We start from the raw sequence: 21,740 nt of genomic DNA, 5'->3' as shown, positions 1-21,740 counted from the left end.
TAAAGACTTCTAACAACAACAAAAAACTATAGACTCGATCACAAATATAATAAAACTAAGGCAGATTAATTTAACCTTGTAAATTGGTTTTTCATAAACTTCCACCTTAACCTTACATACAAGAGATTATTAAATAGGTACAAGATTTATGATACATAAGTCAGGGGCGGATATGTCAAAATTGGTGTATTTCCTATCTTCTGTTTCGCCTAGAAAATTCTGTACTTTACAGATGCTTCTGCACTAATGCCTGTAAGTTTATATCTATGAAGAGGTTGATGAACGGTCTTCCTCCTTCTCAATAATTGAACATCTTGAAGGTGGACCAAAGATGCTTAATACCACCTGTAGCAGGAGAGAAAAAAAAGCATGAAAATATGTTCAGTCTCGAGAACAAAGTCCAAAGATGGGCATAAATGGAGAAATAAGGTTTAGTTGGGCACTTGGCCATCGATTTTCTGACAGAATGTACAAGGTTATTTTTTTGGACACAAGTATCTTACAAGTTGTGGAGCATTTATTGGTTGTAAATTTAGCAGCAAGTGCTTGGAGTCATCAAGTATTAACAAACAACTTATTGGTCCTTACAAAATGGATTTGGATAGTCTACAGCATTCGTTGCACTTCAGAAAAATAAAAGGACAATAGACAACTACTAATAAGAAATTCCATGCTTTAGAATTTAATAAATTATTAGCACTGAATAAGAGATTATGGATATACGCGAATCTACTCAGTTTTCACGTCAGCAGTTACTATATGACCTTCAAATTTTTAAATTACACCCCTTGGTTGGATCTAAATCCTCAGGAAAAAGTATGGAAACCAGAGTGATACCCAAATATATAAGAAGTACGACAAGGTATGATTGAAGGTTATTTAGAGGATAATGGCAGCAGGAGAAAACACTGGACAGAAAGGTTATGGTTTGGTCAGGAGAACTGAAGGCTAGTTCACATTAGAAGTAATGTAGATGTTAGAGTCAAAGAGCGCGTCACGCTTTTGAAAAACTTCCAGACTTCCACATTTTGTGTTGAGTGAATAATGAAAAACTAACTCCACTGAATTAAAATAAATAAATAAATAATTGTTGGGATATATTTATCAAGAGTAGGATTATATTATACATTATTGTTTTATCAGAGTTATCGAAAGTATTTGCACACATCATCTTCACAACATTATTGATATTGTTCACTTTGAGCTCACACTCAATTTTATTTTTAGTTATTGCTCGAAAAGGTTCTAACCAATGAAATATGAATATTATTTTACACACAACTCCACATTGGTTTTGATATTGTTCACTTTATGTTTAAACCCTCATAGTTGTGTATTTTATAAACTTTTATTTCTTTTTATTTTATTGATGCAAGACTTTATTTATATTCCAACAATAATAGTGTACATGAATTCAGCTGCACCTTTTCAGGTGTAGGTATCCTTTCAATTGAATAAAAAGGACAAATTAAGAAGACATCACTGACCGGCAAGAAAACAAGTCCATGCAAGAAACCAAGAAGTACCAACGACAAGTACATTCGAAAGTAATAAATCTGCAAAATGTAAAGGCTAGTTATAGCAAACATGTATAATATCAGTCAGACCATAAACTAAGGATGAACTCAAAATACCACAAACACTTCTGTTCTTGAGAAGCAAAGAACAATAACTCCAACCAGCTTTGTGAGTGTTATACCACTGCAACCGCATAAAATAAATCTTGTTCAGAAAAGATACAATACACGAATTTAAGACAACAATGTGTGGATGCAGATGCTGATGCAATACAATTGCCGTTAAATAGGTGTTGAAACAGCACGAGTTTTTAGTGTAAATATTAGAGGTCAATTAAGGATCACTGCATCTAGTCCTTCATAGTCAAGAAGAAAAAATGTTTTGTATTATTTCCTACACACAATTATGACTTCTTCACTGCATGCATGCATGTGTGCAATTCAAGAAATTGAACAATAAAAATTTTCTAGCACAAAATCACCTGAACACTGAAGCACCCATTGTGCCCAAAGCCTCCTTAGCACGTTGATCTCTGTCTCCACTAGCTACCTGTAATAATAAGATTTGGTCACATGGAAATGATGGAAAGATTTGGTCACATGGAAATGATGGAAACTAGATCATAGAAAACATGATGATGACATGGTAGCTCAGTATTACAGAACTCAATACTTATACTAATATTATTAGCCTTGGGGGAAGGAGAAAGATAAGGAAAACAGAAGACGACAAATTACGAAGATTTATTTTTCAATAAATTTCACTGAAAACAACAAGGGAGGAAATTTTAGTTTTAAAAATTTAGATGAAGAGGAGGTACATCATATGCACACGTGTGTGCAATGTAAACAGGAAAGTGGAGTGATACTAACAGTGAAAGAATGAGTCATATGCACACAAAACTCAACAGCAATGCCCACTGACATAACAAGGTTGACCACCGAGAGAGCATTCAACTGGATATTCAAAATGGCCATCACACCCTACAAAGCATAATCTTGTAAGTAAAACAAATAACTAGGTGATTCAAAAATCTAAATACCAAGCACCAACATATATATATATATATGTGTGTGTGTGTGTGTGTATGTGTGTGCTTGTGTGTGTTTGTGTGTGAAAAACGAACTACATGACAGAATCACATGTCAATTAGCAAGAAAGTGATAAATCAAAGAACAGTTAAAACAAAGGTAAAATACCATAAGATCAACGACAATCATCGCCAACACCAATAAAATGATTGATGAACTCCATAAACTGCATAAAGGATGAAAGCAAAAGAGGATCAAAACCAAGTTTTGATTGATTCATCAAACAATAAGTCTCATGGATACCTCTATTTAATTCATGAATTTAGAAGAAAAAAATAACTTAAACTGTTCTCTAAAATAAGCCCCTGCTCACCTGCTAGTGATAACCAAGCACACAATAAATACTGCACCTGTTACATAATTGTATGATGAAGTTAATGATTTTACAAGCTAAACATCAATATGATAATAAATAAATTACACCAAAAGTGTCTCAATACTAACCAATAGCTATAGCAAGGTTGACCAGTGCAGTTTTCCATATATGAAGGTATTGCTCAAAAAACATATAAAACACTGAATACGGAAAGATCTCAATCTGCATCAGAAAAAGAATGTTAGTTTGGACATAGAATGTGGTAAAGAGCTAAATCTGCAACTTCATACTTTAGCTCATTCTAATAGTATTACCTTCTCCACTAATACACTATGTATCTAATGGCCAAAGAAAATATTTGATTCAAAAAGTGTAACTGATTGATACATTACCTTCAAAGAATCAGAAACTCTTGAACTGAATTCTCGTGCGGCCCTCATAGAATTAACATAGTCAATCTAAAACAAATTTACAGTTAAACTAGGAGTCCTTTGACACAAATGTAATTATAGAAAAAATATACTACCTGCTTGTTGAGAGGGGTATGATATGTACGGAATGACGATGCTTGAATAATGCCATTGTTGTAGCCTGACAACCAAGAAACAATCAAAATTCACACCTGAGATATTACACAATCTGGAACTCAAACTGATTCTGGCTTCAGGACTTAAATAAGTGAATTTGAACCAGATTTAAAAAGTGAATTTGAAAACAAGAAAAGTGTCTTTAAATCAGTGAACCTTTCAGTTCAACACTGCTGGTGTAAGCTCCATGACCACCTTTTGCACAATCAGCAGATGGCAGAGAACTAAGAAACCATGGCAGTTTCTCCCTAAATTGTGCTGTAGATGGTCGATCATCATGGAGATCAGAGTGACGGAAACACTGCACAACTTACAAGTGTTTGATTAAGGTCTCATAAGAGAAACAAATATTACAAGAACAAAATAAAGAGGTTGAGACAAATCTGTTTAATTACCGTTGTGCAATCTTTACATGTTCCCACCGAAACACAAGAACTTTCCCCAGGAGCACAGCAAGGAGGCTGAAAAGAAAAATTACTGTCAGCTACCATAAAATTATATTGTATGCTTTGACTGCTTTAGCAAAATTTTATTCTCCATCTACATCTTTACTCTCATAATTTCTTTTTACAAAAAAATAAAAATAAAAATAAAAAAATGAGAATTTTTCTACATAAATTTTATGTTAAATATTTTTTTAGTTCTTATAGTTTCACTTTATTTTTTAGTTCCTATAATTTAAAATAGACCTTTTTAGTTCCTATACTTATCATTTTCAATCCTAGTCTTTATAGTTTAAGATAGATCCTTTTATTATACTTGCATATTTTAATCTATTTAATCTCTGTCGTTAATTTTTTTTGTAATGTTGTCTCTTTCGTGTTGATGTAACAGAAACATTAATTCAACTTTGACTATTTGATGTCAAATTTATTTTACTAAAATTACTCTAAATTAGGTCTCTAAACACTTTGTGCCTCTTTTATACCCTTAGTACGATATCCATTGTTGAGACATCCCTTTTTTAACCCTCACAAAATTGAAGATATCTACCATATCAACACAAAACAAACGTTATAAAAAAATAATTAACAATAGGAACTAAAAGGATTAAAAAACTACAAGTATAAGGACAAAAAGAATCTATCTTAAACTATAGAAACTAAAAAGGATAGAAAAGATAAGTATAAGGACTAAAAAAGTTTTTTAAAAACTATAGGGACTAAAAGGTAAAATAAGTAAAACTGTAAGGACTAAAATAGTATTTTAACTTTAATTTTATTTACCAATAAACGAAAAATCTCTCATCCTTTGACAGTCATTCCATTTCTTTGCAATTTATTAATTTTTCATTTAAAACATTCTTTGGTTATACTACCAATAACGAAGCTTAGATCCAACTCTAACACATTAAGTAAATTGCAAACTCCTTGTCATGATCATTAGTCTTCATGCACTATTGAGTACATTTCCTCTGATAATGACTAGTTTTTCTATTAAGTCATCATGAAAATATTCATAGCAATCCTAACACAACACAAGCAAGCATATATTAAAACAGAATTAAGATTTTACACATTAATCACTAGCTTACTATCGTGTGCAACTGACCTGATCATCAGGAGGGCAATAACTCCCATTTGTAAACTTCCTGCAGCACCCAAATGCTTCTGGAGATACCCACACAAGAAAATCATCAAGCCATGAGGCAGCTGGCTTGGCAATATAACTCGTGTCAGGTACTAGGGCCGCTCTAGCAATCTACAAGGTAAAGAGACCACATCCATTACAAGGAGTAGCCAAGTTATCAGTTTTCATGAGAGTGTAAGGAAAGATCAACAATTACTTCAGCAAACAAGTACATGGATATAGCACGGACTACCAGCTCAATACAATACAAGCAAAATAAATTATAAAAGGCAAACAGATGTCTCATAAAGAAATAATGGATTTGTAAGGTTAAATGTTCCACAAATAACCAAAAGCATGGTTACAAACACACATACATATACATGAGTGTATTTCAGAGTCAAATAAGTCAATTGCTAATGGTTTATACCTCATTTAAAAGAGAGTCTGAATTGCATCGGCTAATGGAGCAAAGCTGATTCGTATGTGTTGATTCTGAGCTGAGGAGAGGGAAACAACATTAGAATGAATCTTCCTTAACATTAAAAGTACTTGGACAAGGTTAAGCATCTGCATCCCTCATCCAGTGATATATTCAACTTAAGTTGCTGAAATACTAATAGCAGATCTCAAGATGAAGTAAAGAATTCACAACTTCATAAAACAGTTGTAACTGGTTAGGGGAAACAACTTGTAATCAATCCCATGTTGTAACCAAGGAGGGTGTATTTAGTAAAGCACAAATTACTATGATTCATGCTAATGTCAACAGCTATGATGCACAAACATGATGTGAGATTGCCATGTCCAAAGTCTGACACTGTTTCGGAGAGGACGCAGCTATGGACTGTGTCCACACAAATCAGACACCTACAAAATGGACATGCCCGGTTGCAGCCATGCACAAAATGGAAACGGACACACCTAGTTGTGGACACAAACACGGGCACAGCAATATTTTGTTTATAAAAAAAGGAAAAATCTCGATAAAAACAAAACAAAACAAAAAAGGGAGGATTCAAGATTTTTTAAAAAAAGAAAGAAAAAATCTTGATAAAAACATAAACAAGATGTGTTTTCAATGATGATGACTAACAATGAAGATTTCCCATAGTATTTCTTTATTATGATGGTTTTTGTTAGATTTTTTGTTGTGGACTATGTTGCCTCTTAGTATTTTTTTTTTTGAGATTTAGTAAGTTATTGTCATATCAATATATAACTTTTTTTGTCATATTTTTTATATTATATATTATATATATGTCGTATCCATATGTCTTATATTTTTTTGATTTTGCCATATCTCTGTGTCTCTGTATCCTCGTGTTGTGTCTGAATCTGTGCTATATAGGTCAACAAAAGTTTGTTTTTATTCATGTATATGCCTATGAGCAAGAAAGAAATTACAAAAACATGACAACTAACAATAATAGAATTAGAAGATGACAAATAGTACTATTGTCTAAATTTGGAAGTTCAATTAATAACATTATATCATGATCTAAGAAATTTATCCATCAGTAAGTTTGAACCAAGACTGGCAGTTATCTATATTGGTAGTATAACATCAAAAAATATTAAATTTGGTGCAACACATTATACATATATCATATGAATAACCATGCCAATCTGAAATGTCACTAAACTACAAGGAGCAGCAATACTCCTACCACTAACACATGACCACATGCATCCCTGCAAATTAACAAACTTGGAAAGTACTAATTCAGTATACACAAAGGTGGATGCAGAACAAAACATAACAGGAAAAAAATACCTGTAGTTATAGTTTTTCACAACAAAATACAAAGGTGGTCCAATTCTGAGATATTCTGAAACATTATTGAAATAACCCTGAAGAAAGACATGTATATGAGTCTGAACACATGCACATGGATAGAAATTAAAAGGAAACATGAATCTTAGTCTGAGCCAAAATGTAAACCTGAAGATAAGAATCTCGAGGAAGAACAATTTCTTGCTCTAAACCAGGTTCAATTCTAGTGCTCAATGCCTGAGTAAGTACAGATATAGTTAAATATAAAGGGAGGAAATGAAAAAAGAAAGAAACAGTGCATTAGAAGCACGGACAGGTATAGTTTAACTAATTTCAAAGCTGTAGAAACATATACATAGACTTACAATGCTGGCCAATGCAAATCCCACAAAAATAGCTATGACAACTATTTTTACGCCCCAAATACTCAGAATGGGAGCATGAACCTCCTGAAAGGGAAAATGAACCAGCAGGATAAGAAACTAAGTAAAACTAAGGAGATTGCTGACGAAGTCAACAGCAAAAGTTGGACCAAATATGTCAGAATTCAAAAGGCGCTTAAAAATGAACAAACAAACTCAAACTGTTCACAGAAACCAAAATAGGTCTTTATGACAGACAGTTTGATAAAGATTTGTAGTCTTCATCGCTAGAAGATTACAGAAAAAAGTTTAAGAGGTTAAATTAATTTGTCAGTCCCTAAAATGTTCAGAAAATTTTGAATAGTCCTTATATTTTAAAGTTAATAAGACCCGTGAACTTATAAAGCATTTCTAATTGGGTTCCTGGTCAGTGTTTCATCAAGTATAAGCCATTTAATTAAAAATTCTCAAATAGTTCAAGGAGCAGATCACTAGTTTAATTAGGTTTAGGGTTTGAGAATTTTCAATTAGGTTTTTGTAGTTAACAAAACCCTAACGGAACCCTAGACAAGGAGCCAATTAAAAATGATCCATAGTTCAGGGACCTAACCTAATTACAAACTTTTGAAGTAACTTATTTAAAAAATTTCAAATAGATCAAGGACTAAAATAATAATTCATAATAAAAAAAGATCTTTATATCGACTAAATTTGAATCCCAAGAATAGTATAATGTTAGCATACCAATTACTCTCTTAATATGACTGTACAATTTATTATTACATCTAGAATAAAAGTAAATGCTATATATAATGTGCTTCACAAAAACAATGACGGGTATACTCCGTGCTGTCTTAAGTACCAGCAAACACTTATTGTTAATGAGGATAATAATAATTACCTTCATATATCGAGCCAATAAACCAGGTTTTCTTTGTCCAATTCCTGAGAAGTAATGAAAGACAAACTTTAGTGGAAGTAACCTAAACTTTCATATATATTTTTTAAGTAAAAGACCATTTTGGTAAACCAAAGATATAGTTGTTAAACATAAAAAAGGGAAAGCCTACAATCAAATTGAAAAAGAGTTGCAGTGATAAACAAGGTTTCATCTTAGATTAAATTTTATTTATACCTATATCAGGGTTTGCACGCACTTTTATGCATGGAAAACAATCAACCCTCTTATCCTCTGCTCGCAAAGAGTCAAGAACTATGAGAGCTACAAAAGCAGTAACTTGCAGGAGGAAGTCCAAAAGAACAGCTAATGCTGTGAAGGGAAGCTAAGGATTAGCATTTGACACGAAAGAAACAACTGTGACTGTTGCAAAAGTATAAAATTCAAGATGACAAAAACTTACCAGCAAACATGGAGAACACACGGATTGCAGGCATGGAAATAAAACTCCCAACTGCAAATGCTAAAACCTCTGACACACTGGCTAATGTTATTGATGGTCCAACTTCAACAAGTGCATTGCTTATTCGTTCTTCAAAGGACAAATCTGGCTGTTGTCTTTTTACAGCATGAACTAGTATACACATATTATCGACCCCAACCTAATGCAGGGAGATTAAAAAAGACAAACAGGAACAGAAGAATGGTAAACATAAAAAAATAATAATAATAAGTTGGTGAATTGGAATATAATATCTATATTTGACAGGAGAGTCACTTGCTAATATATTGTCCTGCTAGTACACAAATCTATCTCTATAAGAAGTTTAATGAAGACACAAAATGCATTCTAGCCAACCAAACATGTTGGGATAGACAGAAAACAATCATCTGGCTTGAACAGAACAATCATATAATAGAAAAAGATGCATGATTGATTATATTTTCACTCATAAAGATAACTCTTGGTAGCAATAACAAAGTAACAAAAGTAGAGGTTGTAATGTAGTTAAACATCAATAAAATCCAAGAATTTACCATGTTACTTTTCTAAACTAAAATTTTGAGCAGATAAACATTAGATTGCAAAAACAATGATATAATCATTAGCCATAAAAATACCACAACCAACACAAACTATAAAAATATTTATAAATATGACTCACTCATAGCTATCACTTGATAACTTTGTAAGCAAAAGAAAACTTACAGCTAGGACAAGAAAGGGAATGACTTCCATGATGATCAGAGTAGATTTTACACCGAGCACACTAAAAAATCCAACTGATCCAAGGACAGACAGCATAACAAGAATTACTCCTGAAAGACCAAGCAACACCTGTAACCCAAAAATATACAATATATATTTATATACATCATAAAAATCTATCTCCACAAACTGCTTAAAATCAAAAATTGATTTCCATAAGTAAATACTAATGAAGGAATAGGGAGGAGGGAAGATAAAGAAAACAAAAAACAGATGGGAGGATTGATACTGTGGTCAGGACAGTACCTTGGATGAAATATAGAAAGATGACGGGTGGAGTGTATCCCCTAAAGTAAGAGATATATAAGCAAACATCACAAGATAGCTAACCTGCAATAAAATAAGGTACAATACAAGAGTTAAACAAATTACACCTACAAACAGAAAATATTAATTTCGGAAATACATGACATAAAACTTGTTCAAATGATTCCATAATCATGCCTCAAAAAAAGGCGGGAAAGTATTTTTTAGGAAAATCAAGTACCAACATCAAAAAGAAGGAGGATATTACCAATATAGTGATAGCATCTGCAGTACTTTCTCTTTTCAACTCTTCCTCTACAGAGCTTTCAGATGAAAAAGCTAGTGTCAAATTTCTTGATTGTACCATCGGTAATAGCTCATCCTATCACAAAGGACATAATAGATAAAGGAAATCAAGAAAGCTAGGATGAGTGATAAGAACAGTAATGGCCTGATTCTAGAACACATGACCATATAACATCACAAAGGACAAGCAAGCAACTTACTAAAACATTTTATGAATCTTTTTTGTTCTTTTCACAGAGGAATACCTAGGACCCAGTTATGGGATGTGTAAATTAAGCTAAGTGTGAGTACTAATAGTCACCAGGTATCAAACCCGGATAAAGTACTTGCTAGGGATGGATGAGAAATTGTAGCAACCTAGACCAGTAATTTTCTGCTGAAGCAAGTTGGCAACCATAGCTATTTACAGTTGATTCACTGTGCAGGACTAGTGTCTAAGCTGTGGCCCATATACAGGTCTAATGACTGTAAAGATACGACTTAGTAGTCAGTAAAAGGAAGACAAGCATAAAATCAAGATACTAACCTTCACCAACTGAATAAAGGTCTTCTCCCAAGCAACTGCCTTTCTGGTTTCATTACCTTCTTCATTAATAGCATTATTTACCGGATATGTTACAATAAACGCAGATGCCTGTCTTAAATAAAATCGCATTATAGTTACCATATGCCCAATAAAATCCAAATCATTTGCAACATAGAAGAAAAGAGAGAGTACCCCAGAATAATCATTGCCAGAAAAACCTCCTAATACAGTACTTGGATCAAGAGGAGCTTTAAATGCACTCATACATTGGTCTGCTGAGGAATAATGCTGAATGAACACAACATTAAAAAATAATTAGGTGATTCTGAAATTATATTATATATAGATTAGACTCCTCTAAAGTGAGGTGTATTTTAGAGAATAAAGTGCATATATAACCATTGATAAGAAAATCAAGGCTTGATATTTTAACAACTTCAAAGTTTGTGATACTTGTATCTTATCATAATCTCAACCATTAATTTTCTAATCAATGTATATAAATATACTTTATCCTCTAAAGTGCACCTTGTCCCTATAAGGGAGTCAAATCCATATTATATACACATCACCATTACTGTATGAATCAAGGATAAAGCTTCATGTTGATGCCACTATAGTAAGAACAAGAAAATGACATATCAATCATATAAGACAAAGAAGCAAGGGTGTTTCCCATTGGTTAGGCAAAGAACAAATAGATTTGATGCAATGTGCAAAATGAAGTATAAAAAATTGATATATCAACCATTTGATTTCCCTGTGTCGTATAAAAATTAAAATTTAGTACAAATACACCAAGAAAGAATTCCCAGTACTTGCCATGGTTCTACATCTCCAATTGCTCTATGCAAGAACTTAAAAGCATGAAGAAAAAGACATCATTGATTGCGGTACATAATTGTACAATACAGCAGGAGGTCTTGGGAATTGTCTTTCACTTGAACACACAAAACAACAGTAGAATTAAGAATTTATACAACTGCAATCAACTTCAAGATGAAAAGTTAACATTCAGTACCTCAAAACAGTAATTGAGATGGTCAACTCCTCCATAATCATCAAAATTTTTGGGATCCATTTTGAAGTACTGTCAATCAAGAAAGAGAAAAATTGCTAATCATAAAAGTTAAAATCATGTAAATATATAACAAAGATAATGAAACATTAAAGTTCTCTGGCTGAAAATCAATAATTATACCTGCAGGACACTTTGAGTGGCACAATCTTTGTCTAGTGGCTTCATACAGATGTCTTTGAGAGATACCATCAAGCCAGAATAATTAGCACGAATTGCATCAACCTGACAGCAACACCCTCAATGCAACATAATGATCAAAATATTTCAGTAGTACAAGTGCAATAAGATGGAATCCGTACCTTTTTCTGTATTTCAAACAGAAACCTAATGTTGTCCTCCGACACAATTCTTGGTGATGTACTATTCACATGATCTGGAACCGTTGCCAGAATGAGCTGCAAAAGAAAAATGGCTGTCATTCATCAAGACAATTGAGCAAAAACTAGCCTGAAGATTATTGCAAATTGGTGTTGCCTTATCAGGAATATAAACTTGATATCAAAACACTAAGCTATAAAAGAAAAAAAAAATGACAAAACCTCTTATGAGTGGATTACAATTATACTATTATATAGCTTCATCACTTCGTGCCATTTTGACAAAGAGTTTAATCAGGGTAAAGTCTTAATAAATAAAAAGCAGTTTTTTTTTCCTTAAAAACAAACAAGTATGGAAGCTAAAAGCAAAATAAATTACAAATATACTTTTTTTTTTCATAAGATAAGAAAAGAAGTAACTGAATAAAATTAAATCAGCAAAACATTCCCATGGTAGAGTTGTTGCATATTGTACAGGTAATGAACTTCATGCCACCATCTGTGTGGGGGAAGAATTGGGGGGGAGAGAGAGAAAGGTTAAAACAAGAACCTGTTCAATTCTGTAAAATGGAGCAAGATGACTGTCAAAAAACTGCTTCTCTTGTGCTGCTTTACTCCCAGGTCCTACCCAGAGCTAAAAAGTGTAGGAAGTTATTTTGCCAAATCCGACTAATGTAAAGAAATATTCAGGTATCAAGTAGCCTAGACATTAAAAATGACAACATATGATAACAATGTTAATAGTTAAAGCTACTTCCCAAACTATGTATTTTTTATTGCATTAGACTTCAAAATTGTAATACTTATTTATGCTCTAGCCAGAACAATATTCCATGATCCCCCACCCCCCCAATTCCATTTGAATCGAAGATTTCTATTGTTCATTAGATTTCTTATTCTTGATACAGTGGACAATTTTCCCCTATTAAGTATTAACACAATTATCATGTTGCCAACTTTATTTTCTTCCATAAAATAATGTGTATCAAATCAAGCACAGTTGGATGATCAAAACAAAAGCAAACTTCATTTTCAAATTATGTCCAGAAACAAAAAACTGCCAACCATTTAAGAAAATTAACCAATCTATAGCAACTGAAACAGCAAAGTAGAAACAATTGTGATATTTACCTTCTCAGGTCGTGTCTCCACCTTGAATCGAATTAGACCTAGACAGAGGAGAAGAACTACAGCCAAAGATGAAAGCAACACCATAATTGGATGTCTAGCTACATATGATCCATATTTCCTGATCATGTTTCAAACATGAGTTCAGATGACATTCTATCTGGGATGAGATATATGTTGATAGCATAGGCAGTAACCTGTAAAAATTTGTCATATATCCTTGCACAGCAGAGAGCCGGACACCATTTCTGTCTTGTGGAACATCTTGCATCATCTTATAATCAACATCAGTCAAAACAAAGTCAGAATAGAACAAGCATACATGAGGAAGGAAAGGAAACAGAACTTATATTTTTAAGAGAAAAAAAATTAAGGAAAAACAGTTCTCACAAACATGTTTACAATGAAGAAATTGCATACATACATGAATCTGCATCGGGAGGTTTTCATCCTTCTCCCTATTATGAGAATACAGGGCACCATCATTAATCACATTAGACACTGATTTTGTTCTGTATGTTGGTTTTCTTTCCCTTACTCGATGATACAATCCCCAACCCAAGAAAACACAAATAAGTATAATGTATAAGACTGCTAAAATCAAGTCAACACACTTCACCTACAATTCCAAAAGGTAAAAACCATGTTAGTTAATAATACAGAGTAGGCTCCTCAAACCACATTTTATTCATCATGAATGGAAAAAAATACACCCGGTAAATATCATAATCATTATAATATGCTCTCTTACCATTAAAGTCCCAACTCTCACGGAGCAGGAATCCTTCTTATCAGTGGTAGGTGAAGCTGAATTAGAACAAACTGAAGACGAAGGACAGTCACCACAAGAACAACCAAGAGAAATATCACCACATGAATAAGTTGAAACATTCATAGGTTTCATGCCCGATGACCCGGTTGCATCTGGCCGGAATGTAATTGCATATGGTGAACCAAGACCATGAGGGGCTGCTTTTCTACCAATAAAAGCAAACCAGTCTGCCAAAATAAATCACAGTATGAGCATCAAACTTACAAGTGATGCACTAAAAAGTAATTTTATACTAGTAATTCCTATCAAAATGAACCTTTGCATTTGCAGTGTTGCCACTGTACAATGATAGTCAAAGAAATTTTTTATGCATAGGAAATGGTATATGAGGGTATCAACTTATGTTTGAAAGGAAAAATCCAGAAAAATGTCGCCTTGAAAATAAAATATAACAGATGATGTCTTACAGAACCGAAAGTACTAATAAAAGTAAGATGCGAAGTTTGTTTCATCGCATGTATGTTAGAGATACAAACAATTGAAACAAACAACAAAGAAGCACAAACCAAGAACTCTAATGCATCCATGATCCATCTACTTCTCACTCTTAATATATGCATGCCAGTATACACAGGGCAACGAGAGATTAATTAAGGAGAGGCCTTGTGCATATATTCAGTAATATCTTTGGTACATCACGTGCAGAGAGTAAACACAACACATTCCAGAAGTTATTTCAGTGACAGACTTTATCATCTAAAGTTCTGAAGAGCTAATATATTTCTCTTTTTCTATAATTCAACACTGCAACATGAAATCATAGATAAGACACGAGAAAGGAGAAACAATATTTCGTTAAAGATTTAAAAGTACAATTTACCTTTAAAATTTTGAGCACCAGCCCCAATAAATTGTAGAGCCCGAGAATTCATAGTGCCAAATTTTACCTCCTTGCAGGATTCGTATAACCCTTCACCAAAAGCATCAGTCACAAAATAGTCAATCCCACCCACTGTCAAATTACCACCAACCTGTAAATTGTAATAATTAGAGCCTATTAGTTATTATCACATTGTAAAGGCAATGTAGTAAATTGTGATTTGCATCCAAAATATTGATGACAAATTGTCAATAATATGAAAGAAAACGAACACCAAATAGGCTATTTTTTGAATTTACTAGTATTGTTGAACCAAAGCAGAAGAGAATCATCTCAAAGGATGCCTATTATTTGGTTTATTTTATTTTGATAAAACAATAATTGTTATCATAAAAAAAGACTAAAAGCGCAGAAAAAACAATCTTGAGAAGGAGCAGGGGAATAAAACAATATTTAAGATTAAATTCTTGTGGTTTAAAAGAGTGATAAATTACAAAACTGCTCGTGAAAAGTACAACATTATAGGAATGTGTTGGATCTTACATTGTCAACTGAAGTCACATTGATAAATAAACTCTGGTTCGGAGAACATGTAAGCTCACAGAACAGATTCAAAAAGTTTCTTAAGCATGCTGGACAACCTACAAGAAAAGGAATTGCCTGCCATAATGTACAGTGTGTTAAAGGCATGTTAACAGAATTTCAAAATTAACTAGAAAGATGTAGACACGGCAAATCATGACTAGTCAGTATATTTATAGTAGTATCCATAATTACATAAAATCTTTGAAACCAAAGAGAGAGAGGCTGTGAGATCAACTCAAATCTTCAGCATGGTCAATATGGATATATAATTAAAATAAAAATGATAAAAGATTCACCTGTTGGACTTGCGTCCTTAATGTGTCAAACTGAGCTTCTGTACAACAAACATTCCCGGTAATTGTTGGACACAAACTTTGGATCTTTGATGAAAGCAAATCATCTGGCTGGGGAAAGATAAGAGAGAAAGTTCACTAGATCATGACAACCTTTAGAGCTTTAAAATTTTAATTGTTTAAACTAGAAGATGTGATACACCTTATAACAAATCAAAGTTCAACGTCACAAATCATATCCTAGAATAAAAATCTATATGCAAAAAAAGAGTTTCAGAAAATGAATCTTTTAGAAAGGAAAAGATATAGAGGCAAATTGACACTAAAATAATGATAAACTGATAAATACCTTAACGGCCGGGGAACCATATGGACAGTTCACTACTTTACCATCACTGCGCGTTCCACAAATGCCATACATTGAACAATAATCCTCAGAATGTCTTTTCCTACATAGAACAAAATGGAAATAAATTTTTCTCTTCTTTAAGACCATAACAAGTACACGTCCAACCCCGTCCTGTGTCTACACTCAACTAATATAGGCAAGAAAAATTTTGAAGTACTATAGATGCACACAAACAAACAGGGTTTAGAAATGAAGAGCGGTTGAGCATTAATCAATTGGTTTTGAGTAAGTAACCCACAGTTACGATTGTGATATATAAAGAATGAATACCCCGTTGTTGTGGCATTAGATGTCAAAAGAAGCCGTGAGGACAAATTTTCTGCTTCTACTAAAGATGAAATTATAAAGACCTGCAAAATATGAACAGCAGAAGTCAGCGATGCAACCAAACAAAGTAACTTATGCACTTGCATCATAATCGGGTTCACGCCAGTAAAGTAAACGCAGCCTGAGCCACACGAAATCGACCATCCCACACTCCACGAAAATCCCGTTCCGCTTAGCATCTTCAACAAAGAGTTAGAAGACTCTGAAGGTTTTCTAGGTAATTCACATCATTATCCATTCTTGAAATCTTGAAGCATTTCTTGGTAACTAACCAAATCTTTCATTATCTTAATTTTCCCGGTGGTAACCAAACAAAGCAGAAAGAAATTCAAGAGAAACACTCAACAAGAATAGCATGCTGTGAATCTGACGAATGACGAAGAGCTCCGATTGAAGAATGAGAAAGAATGAAGGAGAGAAGAATGAGAGTTGAAGGAAAAGGTGTGAGAGAGAGATTGCCTGTAACAAGAAACTGAGAAACCCTAGGCGAAGGTCCATTACGGAGCTTTATGGTTTTGGCGGAGAGTTGCAGAGCTTCAAAACCGTTTGCGGTTGTATTACACTGAGAGTCAAAAACCGCATTTATAAGAAGATTATTACAGTCTCGCCAGCTCATGAAAGAGAGTATGCGTTTCTCTCATCACGTCCAAACATCGCGAATTTTAAGAGGTATTTATGTTCAAATGTTGACTTTTCTCAACCCCTATCATTAAATATTGTCTCCACCTTTTCTGATCATTATCTATTTGCTTTTATACTATTAAAATTAAATGTACTTAATGCAGACTTAATTAATTTTTATTAACATTTTCCAAAAATACACTATATGATGTTTTAAAGCTTTTTAAATCTAGGATTATATTCTATTTTATTTATCAACATTAAAGAATTTGACTTTCCAAAATGAGTATTTATCACTTTAAATAAAGAAATAAATTAATCTCTTCCACTCAAACATTTAATAGTTTAGATTAAGTCATAATTCAAATTTTAAAAACTTTTAAAACAAAATTAAGCAAAATACTTGCTCAATAAACTAAACTTCTAAGAAAGCATTAAACGAAATATGTACATATTAAATTTTTCCCTCTTTAAGTGAATAAATAAAATATTTCATTTATTGATCGATAAAAAAAATATTATCTTCAAATTAATTTGTTCTTTTTAATTTTAAGAATTTTTTCTCTATTCAATTTTATTAACATCATTGTTAGTTTCAATTTGGATGGAACAGTAAAATTTAATAATATTTTTAATTAGATGATCAAATTAGACAATAATTTATCTAAAATTTTTATTATTTGTATATTTAGATAAAACTTAAATTTTATATTACTTATTAAATATTTCTTATTAGATAACTCTTTATTTATTTTGCGATTTTTTATTTCAAAATACTTAATTTTTTGTTTTTTAAAAATAAATAGATAATTAAGTTTATTTTTATGAATTATTTCAATTTTAATCATTGATTAAAAACCAAATTGAATACTTTTGTTTGATCTAATCGAGAATCGATGAGTGATTAATCCATCAACTTAGAAGCAAAATTTAGAGCGTATTGGAACTAATAAAAATTGGTGAAACTGATCCAAAATATTATTTAAAAATTAATATATATATATATATATATGTATATAAAAATTTTAATTATTGTTTAATGTTGTTCTTCTAGTTTTTAAATATTCAATTTAATCTATCAATTTTTAAATATTTAATTTAATCTCCTAAATTTTAAAAAATATTCAATGTTATTTTTAATTTTAATGTTGACAACATTAAATATTTTTTTAAAAAAGTAAAGACTGGTTAAATATTTTTAAAAATAGTGTTATCGAATTAATAATGTAAATGAAAAAAACCAAAAAAAGTAATTTAGTCTTAAATAAATCATTATTTCTAATATTTTAAATATTATATTAGCTTATTTTAAATTTTAAATATTACCTAAATTCATTATACATGTCACTATTACGAATTTTTATTTTTAAATTTATATTTATAATATGCGTAGTGCGTAAAACATTTGTTGCCGATTCTATGTTTTGTTGACATGTTATTTACTGTTAGATAGTAGTAACAGATAATGGTGTCTTACCTTAATAAATTCATAAAGGTGCTGAAAGCATCTCCATGTTTGAATATTGTTTAATGTTTGAAGCGTCACTTTTTTTTTTTATTATTTTAACGTAGCTATTTTCATCTCATTAACTCGTACATTAATCTCATTCACTTCACAATATTATGATTGTAGTACGGATTTTTTTAAGGTTCTTACTTTTTACACTTGATTTACAAATAGAAGCATTAAAAATATACATATTTTTATCTAAATTTAATATACAACAATTTTTAGATATACAAATAATATATATATATATATATATTATAATTCAAAATCTGTAATATAAAAGTTTAGGTTGTCAGTTAAGTAATAATTAATAACTATTAATTAGTTTAATTATTTCAAGTTAGCCAAAAAGTTAACGATGTTAATCAATCTAGTTTCCAAGGAATTCCATCACATAACCTATTTCTATTTTGTTTTCATACTAAATATGATCATCACAATTTAACCGCATGAAGACATGCAAAAGTAAGTTAAAATTCAAAAGAAAATAACATAATTAGTATAAAAGTATATATATATATATATATATATATATATATATTATCAACATAAACAACTCAACTTGATTTAACTTATGATACAACTTTTCAACACAATACAACATTTTTTCAACTTGAACAACACAATAGCATCTCAATGCAACTTATCACAATTTAACATAGCACATGAACTACACAATTTAGTCGACGCATCATATGCACAATCCAAATATTATATGTGTCGTCATACATTTCAATTAAAAGATTTCTTATAACACAGGTCAACAGTCTAGGTAGTTTGATCCTACTGAACTATCAACCCGATCTTTCAATTCAATTAGATCAACAACCAATTTGGATAAAATTCCACAAATAATGTGATTTCTCAAATTTTGCCATTTAAACTAGGAAGTCTAGTATTATTGTCAAGGTAGAATAGTTTGGGTGTGAGTTAAACATGACATTAACTAGCATAATTAAGCTACCTATGGGATTAACTTGCTAATTATCCTCCAAATACTACATCATTCTAATACTTAGTTAAGGATTTTGGCCTTTGACCTTGTACCTTACTATAATTTGGTTATTTTATACATGTATGCTTCAACTTTGTCCATATACAAATCAACAATGGTGCTTATAATCAGCATGCCTCGACCTGACTCACATATTGCATCAACTATGATCCTAGAGAAGACTTAACTATCCACTTTTAGGATCAATTTTTCAAAAAGGGTTTTCAACAAAGTTGTGTTCTCAGAACACCATAACACAATATCCTTATAATGGGATATGCAACTTTAATAATAACTTCTTTTTTAGTCTTAAGTCGATCAACTAAGTACAACTTTAATGTCAAAGAATTCTCAAAATAGCTACTCAACATACAACTAAACTCAACTTCTAACCATTTAATTAACTTATACAATATACTTCATTAAGGTATAAAGAGTTAACATCATGTATCAATAGATGACATATAGCACAACATAATTATCTTAGAACATGTAATAGATTCCACAAATCTATATACATATTAAATTTTCTTAACAACACATATGTATAAGGTAGTCCACTTCCGACGCCACTCTTCTCGTGTCCGACGTGAAATGAGGCAAAGAATTTCTAACTCAACTATGTTTGACGCCAATCTTCCCACATTCAGCATGGATGAGGCAGAGAAGTCATATGTGCTCACATGCCTAGCATGGCCAAAATCCACACCCAACCTTGTTTCAAGGACAAATATTTACCTAACTCATGTTCGACATCACCACATTGGCACCCGACACTGTCTAGGTAGAGAGTTCTATCTTGACATTTGATGACACTTAGAAATTTTTTAAAAATAATATATATATATATATAATATATATATATATATATATATATATATATATGAGATTTGTTAATAAAATCAATATTAATCACCCCTTAAAACACATACAAATAAGATTTTTGTATGTTATTTTTAAAAAATATTATGTCAATTAAGTGGTGACAAATCACGAAATAATATTAAATTTTAACGATCAATAAATGTAAAATTGACAATAAAACTAAAATTTCATATTTTTTAAATTAAAATGATTAAATATCTTAATTTAAAATATAAAAATTAAAATTTTATATTAACAAAAATAAAGAATAAAAATGTAATTTAACTCGATGTTTACTAGTATTGAAATAAATATTAATATTAATATATATTAATATTCAATTAAAACATACTATTAGTCTCATGTTTGTTTGACTTTTCACAAACAGATATATCGCTTATGTAACTTGTTTTTTGTTTGACTTTTTTGAAAACAAATATAGCTTATGCAACATGGACTTTTTTTAATTTGGATACATTGCTGCTTATTGACATGTGCATGGCTGCTTATTATGGAAGCTGAAATGCCTGTTTTAACATCCCTATAAATTGTTTGGGAGTATGGCACTAAGAATTTTATGTATTGAAATTGACTATAAAGAAGTGTCTCTTACTTTCAATAATGGTTCCCAGTGCATCATCCCTTGTACAGGTTTTATCAATAAAGGTGTAGCCTTATCAACCGTAATTGGCAAGTTCACTTATGTATAAGTGCGTGAAGTTAACAATTTAACTGACTGTTTGACAGATTTCTCTATTAGGTCTATAGTTAATTTTTCTGTTATGTCAGAACTTCCGATGTTTTGTCATCCTTTTTTAAAACGGTGTGAATTTCTGATTTAGTTGATTTTCTCGCGTTCAGCAGATCTTGTTTAGAAAAAAAAAAAAAAAAGACATGTGCATGGCTGCTTATTGACCAAGGAAAATGACGAGTGTATACATTATTTTATTTTATTTTAAAGAGATAGAAAAAAAAACTAATGAAAAATTAAAATATATAATGAACAGTGTGATAGATGAAAATAAAAGATGGAGAAAATTATAAGATAAAAAAACGTATAAATATATAAATATTGTAAATGATTGAGAATAGCATAAACATATGTATCAATGATGATTATACAGGAAAATTGACAAGAATGACGGGAGCCAACGATGATACTCATAAACCTTATTTATTTATTTATTTGGATAATTACTTTATACGAAGTATTTATTATTTTTTTAGATAATTATTTTTATTAAAAAATTTAATCGATCATATTTAATAAAATTCAAACATGAGATCTCACTTGAAAAAGTAAATCCGACAATAATTTTACTCGTAATAATTCATTGCTTCGTACTTTATTTACGAGACAGCCAAATTCAATCCTCTTTATTTAATACTAGCAAAGAAAAAAGACACTCCTTGCCTCTATTATATTAAAAAAAAAAATAGAAGTTAATCATAAAAAAGTAGTTATTGAAAAATAAATAAAGAATAACATGTTC

At 31.3% G+C, this 21,740-nt stretch overlaps 1 protein-coding gene across 3 annotated transcripts; it reads right to left on the bottom strand.

The window, feature by feature from the left end:
- Window positions 1–47: 47 nt before the first annotated feature.
- LOC109814600 (Patched family protein) lies at window positions 48–16,899 on the bottom strand. 3 transcript variants are annotated; one of them, XM_083073914.1, is made up of 38 exons: window positions 16,718–16,899; window positions 16,202–16,281; window positions 15,872–15,971; window positions 15,526–15,633; window positions 15,188–15,304; window positions 14,645–14,795; window positions 13,744–13,991; window positions 13,417–13,611; window positions 13,190–13,266; window positions 12,996–13,113; window positions 12,415–12,498; window positions 11,847–11,942; window positions 11,668–11,769; window positions 11,488–11,556; window positions 10,467–10,754; window positions 9,903–10,016; window positions 9,635–9,718; window positions 9,329–9,457; window positions 8,582–8,780; window positions 8,356–8,490; window positions 8,122–8,165; window positions 7,224–7,307; window positions 7,027–7,095; window positions 6,859–6,935; window positions 5,512–5,581; window positions 5,064–5,213; window positions 3,908–3,973; window positions 3,669–3,813; window positions 3,452–3,516; window positions 3,318–3,383; window positions 3,054–3,147; window positions 2,923–2,959; window positions 2,718–2,775; window positions 2,391–2,501; window positions 2,000–2,067; window positions 1,635–1,701; window positions 1,488–1,556; window positions 48–345 (listed from the first exon to the last, which is right to left on the bottom strand). In XM_083073914.1, the coding sequence occupies exons 1-38, from the start codon at window positions 16,754–16,756 to the stop codon at window positions 265–267; spliced, it is 3,954 nt and encodes a 1,317-aa protein (XP_082930040.1). In that variant the 5' UTR covers window positions 16,757–16,899; the 3' UTR covers window positions 48–264. The 3 variants fall into 3 exon arrangements, with proteins under 3 accessions (XP_082930040.1, XP_082930039.1, XP_082930038.1); XM_083073913.1 differs by lacking the exon at window positions 16,718–16,899 and having other exon boundaries at window positions 10,467–10,574; window positions 10,659–10,754; window positions 16,202–16,711; XM_083073912.1 differs by lacking the exon at window positions 16,718–16,899 and having other exon boundaries at window positions 16,202–16,711.
- Between the last annotated feature and the right edge of the window lie 4,841 nt (window positions 16,900–21,740).

Source organism: Cajanus cajan, chromosome 4 (genome assembly GCF_000230855.2).
Source record: "Cajanus cajan strain Asha chromosome 4, NIPB_CcT2T_4, whole genome shotgun sequence".
NCBI lineage: Eukaryota > Viridiplantae > Streptophyta > Magnoliopsida > Fabales > Fabaceae > Cajanus > Cajanus cajan.
This window is presented reverse-complemented; position numbering and strand designations above follow the sequence as displayed.